The sequence below is a fragment of the Ovis canadensis genome, chromosome 18 (genome assembly GCF_042477335.2).
Source record: "Ovis canadensis isolate MfBH-ARS-UI-01 breed Bighorn chromosome 18, ARS-UI_OviCan_v2, whole genome shotgun sequence".
NCBI lineage: Eukaryota > Metazoa > Chordata > Mammalia > Artiodactyla > Bovidae > Ovis > Ovis canadensis.
The window spans coordinates 40737621-40754897 of record NC_091262.1 but is presented as its reverse complement, the minus strand read 5'-3'; the positions used below and the strand labels follow the sequence as shown (position 1 = coordinate 40754897).

The window sequence follows — 17277 nt, the reverse complement described above, 5'->3', positions numbered from 1 at the left end:
CTTCAATTTAGAGCAATTTAACAGATGAAGAATAGTACAGAATCTAGTGTGACAAGCACTCATACTTCTGTTATGTCAACAACTGTTGACATTTTACTTCCATCTAGTCATTTTGTTATTAAAATATTACAGATACCAAAATGTAGTCTAATCCCCACACTTAGTTGCATTCCCCTCAAGCTACTAAGAGTTCAGCATGTGTCCATTCACCACTTGTTTAGTTATATATGTTGTATGCATGTAAATATATACATATAAACAACCGTAAACAATATGTAAGTGTGTCTTAAGTAAGTACTATAATACTGCATGTGTTGTACATACTTACCTTTTTAATGTCTGCTGAAGAAATAAACAGATCAAGCTCACTAACTGTAACTGCTATGTAGTATTTCATCATGAATAAACTACATGATATTTATCCATTTCTTACTGATGGACATTGAAATCATTCCCACTTCTTTGCAGCTAAAAATAATGTTACACTATTTTATACAGTGTCTACTGCACATGTGCCCATGTTGAGTTAGAACTGGATACTGGTAGTTTTTAAGAATTGTTTTTAAAATGATTTTTATTGAAATATAGTTTATTTACAATGTATTAGTTTCAGGTGTACAGCAAAGTGATTCAGTTACATACACAAATATACACAAATATATATTATATAATAATATATAATAACAGTTACATATATAAATCTATATTGTCTTTTAGATTCTTTTCCATTAGAGGTTACTACAAGATACTAAGTCTAGTTTTTGTGCTATACTACAAGATACTGAGTACAATTTCTGTTCCGTAAATCCTTTTTGATCATCTGTTTCACATGTAGTAGTGTATATATTTTGGAGCTTCCCAGCTGGCTTAGTGGGTATAGAATCTACCTGCAATGCAGGAAATGCAAACAGATGGGAGTGCCATGCCTGGGTCAGGAAGATCCCCTGGAGGAAGGCATGGCAACCCACTGCAGTATTGCCTGGAGAATCCCATGGACAGAGGAGCCCAGTGGGTTACAGTCCATGGGGTCACAAAGAGTCGGACACAACTGAGAGACTAAGCGTGCACACATTACTATATATAAAATAGATAAACAACAAGGACCTACTGCACAGCACAGGAACTACAGTCAATATCTTGTAATAACCTATAATGGAAAAGAATCTGAATCACTTTGCTGTAAAAATGTTAGCGACTTAAGGATGATTCTCTTGGTCACTCCCCCGCCCCACCTCTTTTTTTCTGCTGCATTGTGAGGCATGCGGGATCTTAGATCCCTAACCAGGGGTTGAACCCATGCCCCATGAGTTGGGAGCACAGAACATTACCACTGGGCCACCAAGGAAGTCCATCTTGGTTACTTTTTACATTTCTGGATTCATGAATGTCATGAAATTCAAAGAAAAGTTTTCTACACACCTCTAAAAGACTAACTTCCCTAATCTGTGGTGAAGTGAAAGTGAAGTCACTCAGTCGTGTCCGACTCTTTGCGACCCCAGGCTCCTCCGTCCATGGGATTTTCCAGGCAAGAGTACTGGAGTGGGTTGCCCTTTCCTTCTCCAGGAGATCTTCCCAACCCAGGGATTAAACCTGGGTTTCCCGCATTGTAGGCAGACGCTTTACCATCTGAGCCACCAGGGAAGCCCATATTTCTTTGAGCCCCTTTTTTGGGGCGGGGCAAGAATACTGGAGTGGGTTGCCATTCCCTTCTCCAGGAGATCTTCCCAACCCAGGGACTGAACCCAGGTCTCCCGCATTGTAGGCAGACACTTTACCGTCTGAGCCACCAGGGTTTTCCTGATACTCTGTAGTTGTGTGTCTGTGTGTTTTTCCTCCTTTTAAGAGTTCACATGTTATCGTACGTATGTTTTAACCTTTGCCCATTCCATAGTAAACACTGCATATCCTTATGGGAAGTGGGAATCAGTAAAGCATATGAGTCAACACGTGACAGTCAGAAATGTAAACAGGTGTGGTGTGTGCTGTAGTTCTGCCACTTACCAGCTGTGTTGCCTGGGTCACCCTCACCTGTGCGATACTCTGTTTTTAAAATAATTTTATTATTTCTACTCTTGGCTGTGCTGGGTCTTCATTGCTGCATGGGCCACTCCCTAGTTGCCATGCGTGGGCTTCTCATTTCAGCGGTTTCTCTCGGTGTGGAGCACGGGATCTAGGGCACGTGGGCTCAGTAGTTGCGGCTCCTGGACTCTAGAGCACAGGCTAAATAGTTGTGGTGCACAGGCTTAGTTGCTCAGCAGCATGTGGGATCTTCCCTGATAAGGGATCAAACCCACGTTCCCTGCGTCGGCAGGTGAATTCTTAACCACTGAATCACAGGGAAGCGCCAGGCCTCAGTTTCTTAACCCAGGTTGTTCAGTCACTCATGTCCGACTTTTTTTGACCCTGTGGACTTCAGGCAATTGGAAATAGTTGTCTCTACCTGTGAGGGTTAAATGGCACAACACAGGTAAGGTGGTTGGGACAGTGGGTTCCCAGAGAATAAAGAAGTACCTGTTTGTCAACAGAGTAGATCACCTAGCACCTGCCTGCCTAAGTAAACATGCATACAATTCTTCATCAGTGTCTACATAGAAAGCAAACACTCCATTCAGGAGCTTTTAGGATCAGAGCACTTGGACACTTGGCCCATCCCCCTGGTGGTCTGGTGGTGGTTTGAGTTAGGAATCTCTGGATCCCCTGCCCCATAGGCACTTAGTTAAAATTTATCTTGGACTTGGGTGAGGTGTGCCCTGGACAACTGAGTGACTTGGAGGCCTGACAACCTCCCGGGTTGGGTCTGATCAATGGGATCTACAGATGTCAGTCATTCCTTCTGCCCTGTTGGCTCTGAACGAGCCTCCAGCAGACTGCTAAACAGGCCAGCTGAGCAGCTCTTGTGGGTGGGTGGCGCTCACCCTCTGGCTCTTGCCAGCTGCTCATCCTGCCCTGTCCCGGCCTCTGGAGACAAAACAGACGACAGCCTGCCCTCAGCTGGCCCCTGCTGCCAGTGTGTGAAGACCTCAGGGATGAACAGTCTGCCTCTCTGAATATTTCACATATACCCGGACTGGCATTTTCTGGCAGCAAAGATTAAAGTGTCCTACAGTGCTAGAAAAATTTTAAAGCCATGCTCCATTTCGTAAGTATAAAAATCTCTTAAATATTTGCTGTCTAAAAGTCACTTTCTAGAGCAAAACTTACTTTCCCTCAGCTTCGTTTTCACAGTGTTTTATCCCCAAACAAAATTCTAATAAGCTCCAGATGTGAGAGTTCAAAGCTGCGACTTTAAGAATTATTCTACATTGAAGTTTTTAATGCTGCTTTTTAAATTTAAGAAAATCGACATGTCAGTAATTAATATACTAAGCAGTAGATGATGCTATAAAGTGAAAAAATGTCTTTTGGCATTACCCCCTCCTGTTAACAGTTTATTCTATGCCTTTTTAGAAGTGAATATTCCAAACTAAAGTACATATATCAACATATATAACATATACGTAAACATAGAAATATAAGTATATACAAACACAACTTGAGTTATTTCTCTTTCTCACTCAAGATATATATACATGATCTATGATATATATATTATATACATTTACTTACTGTATGCCATGCACCATTCTCATTGCTTTTTATTTATTAAATTCTTTAACCCATATGTCAACCCAATGAGTTAGTATTACTATTGTTTTTGTTTTCCAAATGAGGATGAAAAATTCTGGAATGGTCAGTTATGTACCGAAGTCACAGCTAATAAATGGAGACACTGGGATTTGAACCAGGGCACTCTGATTTGAGCCCTGACTCTTATCTGTGGTGCTGTTGTCCTTCAACTTATATATATATACGTATATATATGTATATATATACGTATATATATATATATATGACATTTTTCCTGTTAATACACATATAAACATTTGTTCTGTGTCAGGAAGATCCCCTGGAGGAAGACATGGCAACCCACTCCAGTATTTTTACCTGGGAAATTCTGTGGACAGAGGAGCCTGGCAGGCTACAGGTCCATGAGATCGCAGAGTCAGACATGATTGAGCGACTAAGCATGTACCCATGGGGTAGCTGGTGGGGATAAGAATTTAAATAATTTTAAGTTATTTTAGAATTAAGGCTGAAATACCATTTTATTTCCTTCCTAGAGAGTAAATTGCTCTTGATTAAAATAGTCAACTCATATTCACTCATATTTCTAGTTGCCTAGGCTCTTTTGTGGAGAAGGCAATGGCAACCCATTCCAGTACTCTTGCCTGGAAAGTCCCATGGATGGAGGAGCCTGGTGGGCTGCAGTCCATGGGGTCGCTAAGAGTCTAACACGACTGAGCGACTTCCCTTTCATTTTTTACTTTCATGCGTTGGAGAAGGAAATGGCAACCCACTCCAGTGTTCTTGCCTGGAGAATCCCAGGGACAGTGGAGCCTGGTGGGCTGCCATCTATGGGGTCACACAGAGTTGGACATGACTTAAGTGACTTAGCAGCAGCAGCAGCAGGCTCTTTTGAGCATTTCTTGTCTGTTCCAGCCCCACCTTTGTTCATCTGGGCCATATTATATGAATGGCTACATAATAATCCAATAAATGGATATCCTGTAACTTTGTTTAATCTACTGACAAATAATAGGTGGTTTCTAGTGGTAAAATCAACTTTATACACCTGTGTGCAGGAGTTGCTGGGTAAAAAACAAATTAAAATTTTAATATATTGTTCTATTCCCAGAAGGTTAAAAAAATTGACACTCACCCACAACTGTTTTTCCATATGCTCACCAACATAGGGAAATAACAAACCTCTTCAGAGTTGTCTCTCAGATAGGTGTAAAAAGTGCCCCTTGTTTTAATTTGTAACTCCCTAACAGTGAGGGTGGTTCTGCATCTTCTCATATCTTTCTAAGCCATGCTTATTTTTCTGTAGTGTCTGTTCATATCTGATGCATCCTCTTTGTCTGTTGGGTTATTTGAAAAATGATTTAATGCCAAGAAATTAGCCTATTTTAACTAAAAGGAAGTTTTCTTAATGCACAAGAATCCCAGGGACAGCAGAGCCTGGTGGGCTGCCATCTATGGCATCACACAGAGTCGGACACGACTGAAGCGACTTAGCAGCAGCAGCAGCAGTCATTTTCTTTACACCATTTAAAAAAAAACAAACGAGGTGAAACAATATGCACCCAAAACAGAAAATGAAAACTGATCTCAGTATTGATCTTTTCAAATATTTAGTTGGTTATAGCTCTGAAAAGGGGGTCCCGGGGGTGGCTCAGTGGCTTCCCTTGTAGCTCAGTCAGTAAACAGTCTGCCTGCAATGCAGGAGACCCAGGTTCCATTCCTGGGTCAGGAAGATCCCCTTGAGAACGAAATGGCAACACACTCCAGTATTTTTGCCTGGAGAATCCCATAGATGGAGGGGCCTGGCAGGCAGTCTATGGGATTTGATAGTCTATGGGGTTGCAAGAGTCGGATACAACTAAAGCACACGCAGCAGCAGCTGCACTTGGGTTCCATCCCTGGGTGGGGAAGATTCCCTGGAGAAGGGAATGGCAACCCACTCCAGTGTTCTTGCCTGGGAAATCGGATGGACAGAGGAGCCTGGCAGGCCACAGATCACAGGGTCGCAGAAGAGTTGGACACGACTTAGCGATTAAACGACAACAACTGCGCTGTGAAGGAGGAACGGAGCTGAGGGGATGTGATCCCACTCACCCCTTCAAGGTGGACACCACCAGAGGCCCAGAACTCTGCGATCTCTTAGCTGAGCCCAGCTCTGTCCCAGATGCCAGCGCATCCCAGTGTCTCCCAGACATCCCTTAAAGGTCTTTCAGGCACCTCCTACTGAATAAGACCAGAAATGAACGCACCATATCTCCACTCAACCCTGTCTCTGGTCTCCCTCTCAGTTAAGCTACCAGCGGCTCAAGCCAGGAGGTGGGAGTCACGAGCTTTCTACTCCTCCAGTCTCCACCATCTGTCACAGAGATCTCTATGTTCCAGCTTTCTAAACACTTTCCGAGGGTCCTCTTCCCTCCACCTGCACCAGCACCCCCTGCTCCAGGCTACCCCATCTCTCCCATGACCGCTGCAGCTTCCTAAGTGCCCCCCAACCCCAGCCCCGTCTCTGCGCACACTGCCTCTCCCACCCCTACAACAGCCGCCCTAGAAAGGAATATCTGATGGAAATTTCACCATCATCTACCCTGCCAGAAAGCCTCTGCGCACTCAAGACAAAAGTCCACTATGCTTTCACAAGCCTACGATGTCGTCCAAGACCTATTCCCGCCCTCTTGGCTCTCCACCACCGGCCCTCCCAAGTTCCGGCGCCCCCAAGCCCCTCCCTGAGCTGGGACCGGCGAAAGGCGGATCCCGTCGGACCTTGCCGGGGGCGCCCTGGAGCAGCCCAGGCTGAGCGCGTAGTGTGCGCTGCCGGGCCGGTCCATCTCCGGCCCTGCTAATCTCAGAGTAGGGCGGGACCTATCAGACGGTCTAAACCAATCCTAGATTGGGGGCGGGGCTGGGGCGGGACTCTAGGCTCCACGCCAGGCCCTGGTTTTCCGGCTTCCCAAACCCAAGTGCCGGGCCGCAACCGCACATCCTGCCTGCGACCCCCGGGCCTCGCGCATCTTTCGGCGCAATGGATCCTGCGACGGCCGCGCAGGTGAGCGAGGCGGTGGCGGAGAAGATGCTCCAGTACCGGCGAGACAAGTCAGGCTGGAAGATTTGCCGGGAAGGCGTGAGTGAGGAACGGGGGCAGAAAGGGGTCGTGGGGTCTTTGCTCCCTAGGGCTGGGGTCTCAGAAGCCCCTAGGCTCCTCCTCTCCCGAGAGTTTTTCTGCATTCTATCCCCTGGAGCTAGATTGAAGAGGAGATTCCACTGGGGGTTGTTTCCTTTAAAAAAATATAGGGCCAGTTGTGCACACAGTGACCCCTAGGAGATGAGCCTGTGTCCCTTTCACTAAATGACTTAGCCAAGGTCACCTGCTGGCAAATGGTTAGGGTGGAGTGGGAAGCACCAAACAGACCTAAATTGTCCGAGGAAACAAGATGCATGGTGGTTTTTAAAGTGATTTGAAAATGTCCAGTGCTCTAAAGCTCTTCGAGTAGCCACATGATATCCCTTTGTCCATCGCATCCTTCTGGAGGCAGCTTTGTTAGGACTAGTCCCCACTCTGTCACGAATCAGTTGGGTCTCACCTTGGAGACTTGCATCTCTTGAGGCTCTTGACTTTTCTTCCATAAAACAGGGGATCGGGCTCTATCTCCCAAAAGCCCTTCTAGCTCTAAAATTGTGCGATTCTGTGCCTTTTGACAGAACGGAGTTTCAGTTTCCTGGAGGCCATCTGTGGAGTTTCCAGGGAACCTGTAAGTGTGTGCCTTGCTCAGAGCTCCTCAGGGTGTCACACCTCTCCTGATGTTTCTGTGGGTTTGCTTCCTTTGAGACGGCAGTCCATCCTAGCACCTGGAATCAACTTGCCAGTCATCCTCCGGAAAAGCTTCTGCATCTAACTAAATCATTTCCTCAAGTTGTGTTCTTGTGAAAGCTTAGTGTCCGTCAGTTTCTGCAGGCCCATGGGGAGGTGGGCCGGTAGATGTCAGCTCCTTCTCTGCAAGGCTGTCTTGAAGAGTGGCACACATGGCTTCTAGTCCTTCTGTGTAATCCCAGGATAGACGTTTGGTTGTTGCCTTGGGGTCATGTTGCTCTTTGTGCTACAGGTACAAAGGAGAAGGCATTGTGAACGGGACACCAGAGCAGGTGTGGGACTGCGTGAAGCCACTTGCTGGGACTTTACGAGCTCAGTGGGATGAGAATGTGAACAGTTTTGAAATTATTGAAAGCCTCACTGATGTAAGTCTTTCCAAGCACTATTAACCAGAGACAATAGCTGACTCTGTCCCCTCTGTGAAGGGTCAGTGACACCTTTAGGCAAGGGGTTGTTGTTGTTTTGTTGCTAAGTCATGTCCGACTCTTTGCAACTGTAGCCAGCCAGGCTCCTCAGTCCATTGGATTTCCCAGGCAAGAATACTGGTGTGGGTTGCCATTTCCTTCTCAAGAAATTTTTCCCGACTCAGGGATTGAACCTGCCTCTCTTGCGTCTCCTGCATTGGTAGGTGGATGCTTTACCATTGTGGCACCTGGAAAGCCCTTAGGCAAGGGGAGTGCCCAGCAAATAGGTTGCACACTGCTCAACACTTAAACCCAGCCTCAGCCCAGGTATAGGTATGTAACAGTGAGACCCAGAGAGGTAGAGCTGCCCTAAACAGAGCTGAGAGAACCCTGCAGTGGCTAATGAAGGTAGGAGTGCAGAGTGAATGTGAGCTCTGAGAATGGTGAAGCAGCCTGGATTGGACGCATCAGCTCTAGTTTGAAATATTGCCCCTTGATGAGACCGTGATAATGAGTCCTGGCCAAAGACTCAGGATCCTCTGCCAGCTGTGAGACTGTGCCGGGGGCAAATTCTGGACGCCAGTTTCTCTGCTGATAAAACATGTGGTATCTAGCCTAGTGCTGCCCAGTAGAACTTTCTGCTGTGATGAAAATATTTTACAACAGCGCTGTTCAATACAGTAGCCACTGGCCCCAAGTGGCCGCAGACATTTGAAAGGTGTCTAGTTTGAAGAAATAGTTAATTTTATATAATTTTCATGATTCAGTGTAAATTTAAATAGCCATGTGGAACTTGTGGCTGCCATTTGGACAGTAGAGATCTAGTTGGTCCTGCCCTGGGATCCTCTGTAGTGTTAAGCATGTGTGTGTGTGTGCTAAGATGCTTCGGTTGTATCTCTTTATGACCCCATGAACTGTAGCCGCCAGGCTCCTCTGTCCATGAAATTTCCCAGGCAAGAATACTGGAGTGGGTTGCCATTTCCTCTTCCGGGGGACCTTCCCAACCCAGGAGTCCAACCTGGGTCTCTTGCGTTGGCAGACTGAGCCACTTGGGAAGTCCCATAGTGTTAAGAATCCACCTCATTTTGATTATAGAAGTTAAGGAGGAAAAAAAAAAGACATAGCCAAAAGAAATGAAAAAGTTGCCTTGAGGAAATGTTGCTATTTTTTCTTTTTAATGGTGCCTTGATTTTGACATCTGTGGACCTAGTGCCCTCCTGGGTGCTTCTATAGCAGGTGTTATGAAACCTCAAGCCATAATTCTTTACTACTTGATCGGCAGGAACCAAGTGTTCTTAACCTTCACCAAGAATTCACATTTCAGTTCATTATCACAGGAGTTTATGTCAGTGTTTCATGAAGGGTGGGGCACAAGGTCTTTAACAGTCGAAGATGAACTTCAGTCACCCCTAGTGAGGTCACTCCATTTCAAGCCTTCAATCTCTCTGATAACTCAAAGAGAAAGTCTCAGGGGCTGATGGGCCGCTGACACCTTGGAAATCTCCATTATGACAGACAGCTGTCCTCAGGCTCAGAATCAGAACCCACGAATTCCGCATGTGTGTCTGTGTGTGTGTGTAGCAGTTGTCTTTTGTTTATGCCAAATGATACCTTCTTTTTCATTTCCAGCAGTTAAATAGCTTCCTTTTAAAATAAGTTTAAGTTTTAAAAAGTGAGCACATTTAGTTCACAAATATTAAGTGAATGGGCTTCCCTGATGACTTAGATGGAAAAGAATCTGCGTACAATACAGGAGACCTGGCTTCAATCCCTGGGTTGGGAAGATCCTCTGAAGAAGGGAATGGCTACCCACTCCAGTATTCTGGAGAATCCCATGGACAGAGGAGCCTGGCAGGCTACAGTCCATGGGGTAACAAAGAGTCAGATACAACTGAGTGATTGACACATGTTAAGTGAATAATGGGGTAGGCTCTCCCTGGGACTGTCCCACCCTGGGGCCTGATCACGTGACCCTGAAGGGGCCCAGGTCCTGCTGGAGTAGGGGAACCATGGGATAACGTGTGGGCTTGAGGGGTCCTTGGCTTGTAAAGTGGGGGAATGAACTTGGAATATTCTGAGACTGGGTGAAGTTCTAGGGGTGCTCCCTGCCAGGGTCAAATGGGTAAGTGAAACCAGTTTCTCAGTTGTGAGGGACCACTGAGAGCATTGTCCATAGACTCAGTGGACATGAGTTTGAACAAACTCCGGGAGATAGTGAAGGACAGGGAAGCCTGGCGTGTGGCAGTCCATGGGGTCGCAGAATCGGACAAGACTTGGTGACTGAACAACGGAGAACTTTGTCCAGACAGACGCTTATTATGTGCTCCATCAGTGACAACTCTCATGGTCCTTTTAAAAATTATTTTAAAAAATATTTATTTGGTTTTATTTTTGCCTGAGTTAAGTCTTAGTTGCCGCAGGCCAGCTCTTTGTTGCATCATTTGTGCTGCCCTTGTTGCCCAGGTCACAACCCAAGATGCTGCAAACTGGGTATGTTCTCGTGACCCCTGGCACCTCCATCCGGGGAAGTTCATTCCAGACCCTCTAGGTCACAATGCCACCTTGCTGTCAGTGCTGATCCCATCTTCCAGAGCCTGGTTTATTGGGACCGGATGTGGGGGTGGGTGAGCTCTGAGTGGAGTCAAGGCAGGGAGCAGATGCCAGGCCATCAGATGCAGCTGGACCCTTCTTTCCTCTGACAGACCCTGCTCTTCAGCAGAACCACTACCCCCTCGGCCGTCATGAAGCTTATTTCCCCCAGAGACTTCGTGGACCTGGTGCTGGTCAGGACGTACGAGGACGGCACCATCAGTTCCAATGGTGAGTGATGGTGGCCCTGCTTCAAGGTGTTAGTGGGCTGCTGGTCTCTGTCTCCCCCACACCCACCCAGTTGTTCAAAGAAAGCCCACCAGCTAGAAATCCCTGAGGCATGCACAGCCTGGGGTATGTTCCCTTCCCCTTGTCAGGTTTGGGGGGATTCTGTGCCAGGGAGGTCTGAGATGAGAGCATCCACACATGTCATTTTACTTTGAAGACACAGATTCCATCAGCACCCCATTTTCATTCTTGCATAGTTCATACCCCAGACAAGTGGGCTGTGATTTAGCTCAAGGGAACCCCAGGGTGTGGTGATCCCCTGCACCCATGGAGCACCTTCCCAAGAGGGCTGTGGCGCTGTCAGCTCCCCCATTTCCAGTCAGGAGCAGAATTCCTGCCTCTGCACTTTTTACGGTTCCTCCTGCAGAAAGCGCCAGTCTGGTTACTCTCCTGAATATCCCATGTAGGGGCAGGTGGTGGCATGTCCACACCTCTGTTGGCTGGGATTTGAGACGGAGACCTTCTTCCTTCTACCCTTAAGTCTGACATCTGAAATGTTCTTTAAAAAAAAAAAAATTGCATTTATTTGGCTGTGCTAGGTCTTAGTTATGGCATTTGGAATCTAGTTCCCTGCATGTGTGTATGCTCAGTAATGTCCAACTCTTCGTGATCCCCTGAACTGTAGCCCGCCAGGCTCCTCTGTCCATGGGATTCTCCAGGCAAGAACACTGGAGTGGGTTGCCATGCCCTTCTCCATGGGATCTTCCTGACCCAGGGATTGAACCCACCTCTCCTGCATTGGCAGGTGGGTTCTTTTCCACTGGGCCACCAGAGAAGACCCTGAATTATTCTTTCCTCTAATACTCCGGCAGGTTGCAGAGGGTGTGTGTGCACGTGCGAGTGCAGAAGTTGTGTGAGCACACATACGTGTGAGCATGTGTATGTGAGGGACAGTGGGGTGGCAGTAGGGAGCGCTCAGGCTCCAGGTGACTGGTCTGCATACACTCTGGGTGCCTGGTAAGGCCCTTCAGCCACTGTGGCCCGATTGCCGGAAGTTGTAGCTCCCTGACCCTTTACTCTCTCTTCCAGCTGCCAATGTGGAGCATCCATCTTGTCCCCCGAATCCAGGTTACGTGAGAGGATTTAACTATCCCTGTGGTTGTTTCTGTGAGCCTCTGCCAGGGTAAGGACAACCTCCTAGAATGAATGACGTGCCCAGACCTCACTGGCTTCACTGAAGATCTCCTGTTGTTGTTGCTGAGTTGATCAATCGTGTCTGACTCTTTGCAACCCCGGGGACTGCAGCATACCGGGCCGCTCTGTGCCTCACCATCTCCCTGAGTTTGTTCAAACTCATGTCCGTTGAGTCGATGATACCATCCAACCATCTCATCCTCTGCCTTCCCCTTCTCCTTTTGCCTTCAGTTTCAGCATCAGATCTTTTCTAGTAAGTCAGCTCTTTGCATGAGGTGGCCAAAGTATTGGAGCCTCAGCTTCAGCATCAGTCCTTCCAGTGAATATTCAGGGTTGCTTTCCTTTAGGATTGACTGGTTTGATCTCCTTTTTATCCAAGGCAGAGGATGTTCTACTCAATGGCAACATTAATGATGATTCCCAATAATTAAAATGCCTTACACCTCTGTAGGCCTTGCTGTTACAGAGCCCCACATATACACATCAGTGATGTAATACGCCAAAGTTCTTTTGGCATGTGGGAAAGAATTGTGGTGGTGGTATTGTTCGGTCACTCAGTCGTGTCCAACTCTTTGCAACCCCATGGATTGCAGCACACCAGGCTTCCCTATCCTTCACCATCTTCCAGAGTTTGCTCAAACTCATGTCCACTGAGTTGGTCATGCTATCTAACCATCTCATCCTCTGCCGCCCACTTCTACCTTCAGAATTGTGGGGAAGGGTCCTTGTTTCTGATGTGGGGAACTCTCCCTCTAGTCGTAGGCAAGCTGGGCAAGTGTCATGGTCCCATGTAGCAGATGAAGAAACTGAGGCTCAGGGAGGCTGGGGAGTCTGTGCAGGGTCACAGGCTGGCCATGTAGGGTCTGGGCACCCAGTCTTCTTGGGGTTCTGAGAGCGCTTCACCAGCTGGGAGCAGCCAGGAGCTTAGCCGTCACCACCCTCAGTCCCCTTGCTGGTGCTCATCTTGTGTCCCCTCAGTGAGGAATGAGGTTGAGATGCTCTGGCCTAACGGATGATTCTGAGAGCACAGCATGAGTCAGGCCCAGAAATGGCCCTGTCCCCGTGTTCTCACAGGTTCTGGTTTTTGGTATTTTTGTTGCCATACCAAGCAGCATGCAGGATCTTAGTTATTGTATTTTTGGTCTAAGTCTCCATTGTTGCTGTTTAGTCACTCAGTTGTGTCCAATTCTTTTGTGATCCCATGGACTGTAGCCTTCCATGCTTCTCTGTCCATGGGATTTCCCAGGCAAGAATACTGGAGTGGGTTGCCAGTTCCTTCTCCGGGACATCTTCCCGACCCAGGGATCAAACCCACATCTCCTGAATTGGCAGGTGGATTCTTTACTGCTGAGCTACCAGGGAAGCCCTCATTTACACTCTTCAGTATTATTCAGGGCATCAAAGTGTTTTGTTCATGTGGATTATATCCATCAATATTTACTATATTTGACATTAAACCTGGGACATTTTAAAATAATGATACATTCATTAGAAGTGACTCATTGGAAAAGACCCTGATGCTGGGAAAGATGGAAGGCAAAAGGAGAAAGGGACAGTGGAGGATGAAATGGTTAGATAGTATTACCAACTCAACATGAATTTCAGCAAACTCCAGGAGACAGTGAAGGACAGGGAAGCCTGACATGCTACAGTCCAAGGGGTTGCAAAAAGTCAGACATGATTTATCGGCTGAACAACAACAACAGCAATTACACGATAAATAAATATTGTTGTGAAAAATAACTATATTTTTCAAAAGAGAAAAATAGTGGAGAGTGGTCTTGTTTGACATTTGAGGAAATATTAATGTCAGGCTTAATAGAAGCTCACATCTGCTTCTACATTCAGTCTGTTGTGATACACACATCAAAGAGCCTTTGGAAACTGCCCCCCGCCCAACAGCAGCAAAGCAGTTAACAACTCCATTCAAATAAAATGCTCAGGGACCTCCCTGGTGGTCCAATGGCTAAGACTCCGTACTTCCAATACAGGGGATGCCGGTTTGATCCCAGGCTGGGAAAGTAAGATCCCACATGCTGTGAGGCGTGGCCTCCAAAAATTAAAAATAAATAAACAAACAAAAATGCTTGGTCTCCACAAAACCCATGCCTTTGTTGTGCTGGCCATGGGAAAAATTTGTGAGAATAAAATACAGGCTGAGAGAATGGGAGTGAAAAGGCAAATCACATCTTAGTGCTGTGAGGAAAATAGCCTTGACCTTGAAAAGCCCTTGAAAGGGTGTCAGGAACCTCCAGGAGTTGCCAGACCTCTCGCAGAATCACTGCCCTCAATGATCGGAGGGCAGCATCATTTCTCTTTCTCCCAGGACCTGGCACTGGAGTAAGTTCTCTGGAAGACTTTCCCGAGTGAATCAGGCACAGGGAATGAATGACCTTGCTGTGATGGAAATGGGGGCACGTCCTCACTTGCCATCCATGTGGGGCCAGGAAAGCATGCTTGAGAGGACCCACTTCCATCCTGAAAAGAAGCAGGTCCAGAGGGGACCCCTGGGCAGTGAACCCAGCTAAATCCCTGGGTTTGGACCACTTCCTTGGGGTCCCTCAGTTCTAGATACCTAACAGCCCTGTTTTTGTTTTCACAGGGAGCCAAACAAAACCAGCCTGGTCACGTTCTTCCAGACTGACCTCAGTGGTTACCTCCCGCAGGGCGTGGTGGACTCCTTCTTCCCCTGCAGCATGGCTGGGTTCTACGCCAACCTTGAGAAAGCAGTGAAGAAATTCTTTGGTTGACAGCCTGGCTGGTTGGCTGAGAACCGCAGTGGCTCCTGCAGAAGGGCAGTTGTTGGGACACCCCTGGAGAGCCCAGGAGCCCATGGGCTCCTTTGGAAGACACCAATGGAACGTTTGTCTCCAGGGGCAGCCCTGGGTCCCCTGCTCCTCCATCTACTTGGGTGGGGCTGTTGTCATCCAAGCACACCTTCTCCGGCAGGTGCATAAGAGCCCCCGACCACCAGAAGGGGCCCCTGCCTGGGCACCGTGGTACACACTATTTTGTCCAAAGCCTTCCTCTGCTGGTCACTCTCAGAGATCCCCCAAAACCTGGCTCAGCCCCTTTGTTGTATCTGACCTCTCAGTCCTGTACCACAGACCCCCGGATGTATGGTGCTGTGCCAGCCTTCCCCTTAAAGTCGTCAACTTGATGTTTAAAAAATGAGATGAGCCTTAAGGAAAAACACTTTCAGTATTCCTTTTGTTGTCTCTTTTATTCAAATCATTTTTCTTTCTTTTTCCCCTGCATGAGTTAAATTTCATGTGCCCCAGGGAAACCAGGCAGTTTGAATCTGGCCCTGGAAGCACTCTGGAATTGATTCTGGATGGAGCAAGCCTACAAGTGGGATTTGAGGAGAACCTTCCCTCCCTTGGGCATTTGTCTTTTCTTGTCTTTGGTTATGGAAGGTGGAGCAGGAGTCTTTTGGCCTCCAAGCCCTGGTAGGGCCATACTGCTGTTACCAAGTCCATGGGATTTCTCAGGCAAGAATACTGGAGTGGGTTGCCATTTCCTTCTCCAGGGGAGCTTCCCGACCCAGAGATCAAACCCATGTCTCTTGCATTGGCAGGCAGATTCTTTACTGCTGAGCCACCAGAGAAACCCTGGTCAGGGGATACTAGGTGTTGCTAATCAATTTCCTTGCCCTGAGCTCAACAATCAGGCACTAAGTAATGACCAAACCAAATATCCCTTTGATCAGGCACACAGAGGTGGCTTCCCTACAATGTTCTGTCTGCATTTAAAAGCATCTCGGCCTGTTGTGCACATGCTTGGTTGCTCAGTTATGTCCAACTCTTTGTGAACCCACGGACTGTGGCCCGCCAGGCTCCTCTGTCCATGGCATTCTCTAGGCAAGAATACTAGAGTGGGTTGCCATGCCCTCCTGCAGGGAGTCGAACTAGGAATCGAACCCAAGTCTCTTGTGTCTCCTGTATTGCAGGAAGATTCTTTACCTGCTGAACCATCGGGGAAGCCCCATCTTGGCCTATTGGTCTCTACCAAATCACAGAAGAAAGGACTCACTCTTTGTATCATTTACCAGCTGGACAAGTTTCTTACTGTCTTTGGGTCTCTGTGTTCTCATCTATATAACAGGATGATGTCATGCTCTGTAGACATTACTGTGATTACTGAAGACAGTGTCCACTTAACACCAACACGGTGCTTGGCACGTGGGAGGTAAATGGCAGCCATGTATATTTCACCCTCTCAGACTCAGGCTGGTCTATTCTGTTGGCACACTGAGCACACATGGAGTTTCACATGTCTGTTTATTTGCTCCGTCCCTGGGTACCACCCCGGCTAGGAGCACTTCTCCAACCTCAGCCAAAAAGAGTTTTGCAAATGTGCCATGTGATAGACCATATTTTCCAAAAATAACCCAAGCTGCCTTTTCCCTCCCCTTAAACCTGAGCAGATCTGGGCCAGCTCTGACTGATGGAGCATAAGAGAAGTGATGCTCTTCAACTTTGGAGATAAGGTCATATCAAGGATGAAGCTCCTACCTGGCTCTCACACTCTCGGGGGACACCCAGTCATATATTGTGAGGAAGTCTTGGCCACAGGGAGAGGCTACCTATGTGGCCACCAAGTGTCCAGGCCAATGGCTCCAGCTGAGTTCCTAGCCAGCAGCCAACCTCAGTGATCCATGTGTGAGTGAGTGACCCTTCCAGTGGTTCTAGCCTCCAGCCTGTGAGTTGGTGCCAGCTGATGTCAAGTGGAGCAGGATGAAGGGAACCCCCTCCAAGCAGGCCAGCATTGCAGACTCATGAGAAAAACAAAGGTAGGGGTGGATCATCATCCAGAGACAGGTTAGAAAACCTGCAGAGCAAGCCATGGATTTCATATCCAATCATATATCCATTTTATTTACAGCACCACAGTATTATCACTAAGCTCTCTAGATGCAGTCTGTCGTTTGTATCGGCCACCCCACTGTGACTGTGCCCTAACTTCTGGGACCACCCTCTTACTGGGTGGGGTCCCGGAAGGTCCAGACCTGGGCAAGCAGCCACTGGGAAGCACACCTGTGCATTCTGCCATTGAGTGGGGTTAGCCGTGACCCTGAGAATCAGCAGTTCGGGGACCTGCATGTGGTAGGCTCTGGCGTCCGCACCGGTGCTGGGCCTAGGGATCTCCAGCAGCTGGGGTCCTCTTGGACTGCAGGCTTTTCCTCTTGAGGACGATCGTCACAGGTCCATCAGGCAACGCCTTGATGATGTTCCAGGCTTCAAACCGCGTGAGGCCCTGCATGGTGGTGCCGGCCAGGTGTAAGATTTCATCTCCGGGCTGGACTGTTTCACTCTGTTCTGAGACCACCCCTGGGATGAGACAGGAGAGAGTGGGTGCCTTGGGTGACAAGGG

General features: G+C 47.7%; 2 protein-coding genes and 1 long non-coding RNA gene across 6 annotated transcripts in view; 1 reads left to right on the top strand and 2 right to left on the bottom strand.

Annotated features, from left to right (window-relative positions):
* Positions 1 to 733: 733 nt before the first annotated feature.
* Positions 734 to 5956, bottom strand: LOC138423371 (uncharacterized). Its single transcript, XR_011250250.1, has 3 exons — positions 5719 to 5956; positions 3985 to 4083; positions 734 to 2440 (listed from the first exon to the last, which is right to left on the bottom strand). It is a non-coding gene; the product is annotated as an uncharacterized lncRNA (long non-coding RNA).
* Positions 5957 to 6349: 393 nt separating this feature from the next.
* STARD5 (StAR related lipid transfer domain containing 5) lies at positions 6350 to 15108 on the top strand. Of its 2 annotated transcripts, none has more exons than XM_069559025.1 (6): positions 6350 to 6742; positions 7321 to 7370; positions 7722 to 7854; positions 10596 to 10713; positions 11800 to 11893; positions 14507 to 15108. In XM_069559025.1, the coding sequence occupies exons 1-6, from the start codon at positions 6644 to 6646 to the stop codon at positions 14652 to 14654; spliced, it is 642 nt and encodes a 213-aa protein (XP_069415126.1). In that variant the 5' UTR covers positions 6350 to 6643; the 3' UTR covers positions 14655 to 15108. The 2 variants fall into 2 exon arrangements, with proteins under 2 accessions (XP_069415126.1, XP_069415127.1); XM_069559026.1 differs by having other exon boundaries at positions 6371 to 6667.
* Positions 15109 to 16753: 1645 nt separating this feature from the next.
* IL16 (interleukin 16) overlaps positions 16754 to 17277 on the bottom strand; it is a 126497-nt gene continuing 125973 nt past the window's right edge. For all 3 annotated transcript variants that reach the window (XM_069559005.1, XM_069559004.1, XM_069559003.1), the window contains one exon: positions 16754 to 17234. In XM_069559005.1, the coding sequence (XP_069415106.1) occupies positions 17041 to 17234 (194 nt within the window). In that variant the 3' untranslated portion in view covers positions 16754 to 17040. The remainder of the gene's footprint in view (positions 17235 to 17277) is intronic.

Bases quoted from the DNA above. Each gene is read 5' to 3' on its own strand.
- STARD5 (XM_069559025.1), top strand. From the start codon at position 6,644: ATGGATCCTGCGACGGCCGCGCAGGTGAGCGAGGCGGTGGCGGAGAAG. The intron at 6,743-7,320 runs GTGAGTGAGGAA...GCCTTTTGACAG, and splicing joins GGAAGATTTGCCGGGAAGGC to AACGGAGTTTCAGTTTCCTG. The intron at 11,894-14,506 runs GTAAGGACAACC...TTGTTTTCACAG, and splicing joins TTCTGTGAGCCTCTGCCAGG to GGAGCCAAACAAAACCAGCC.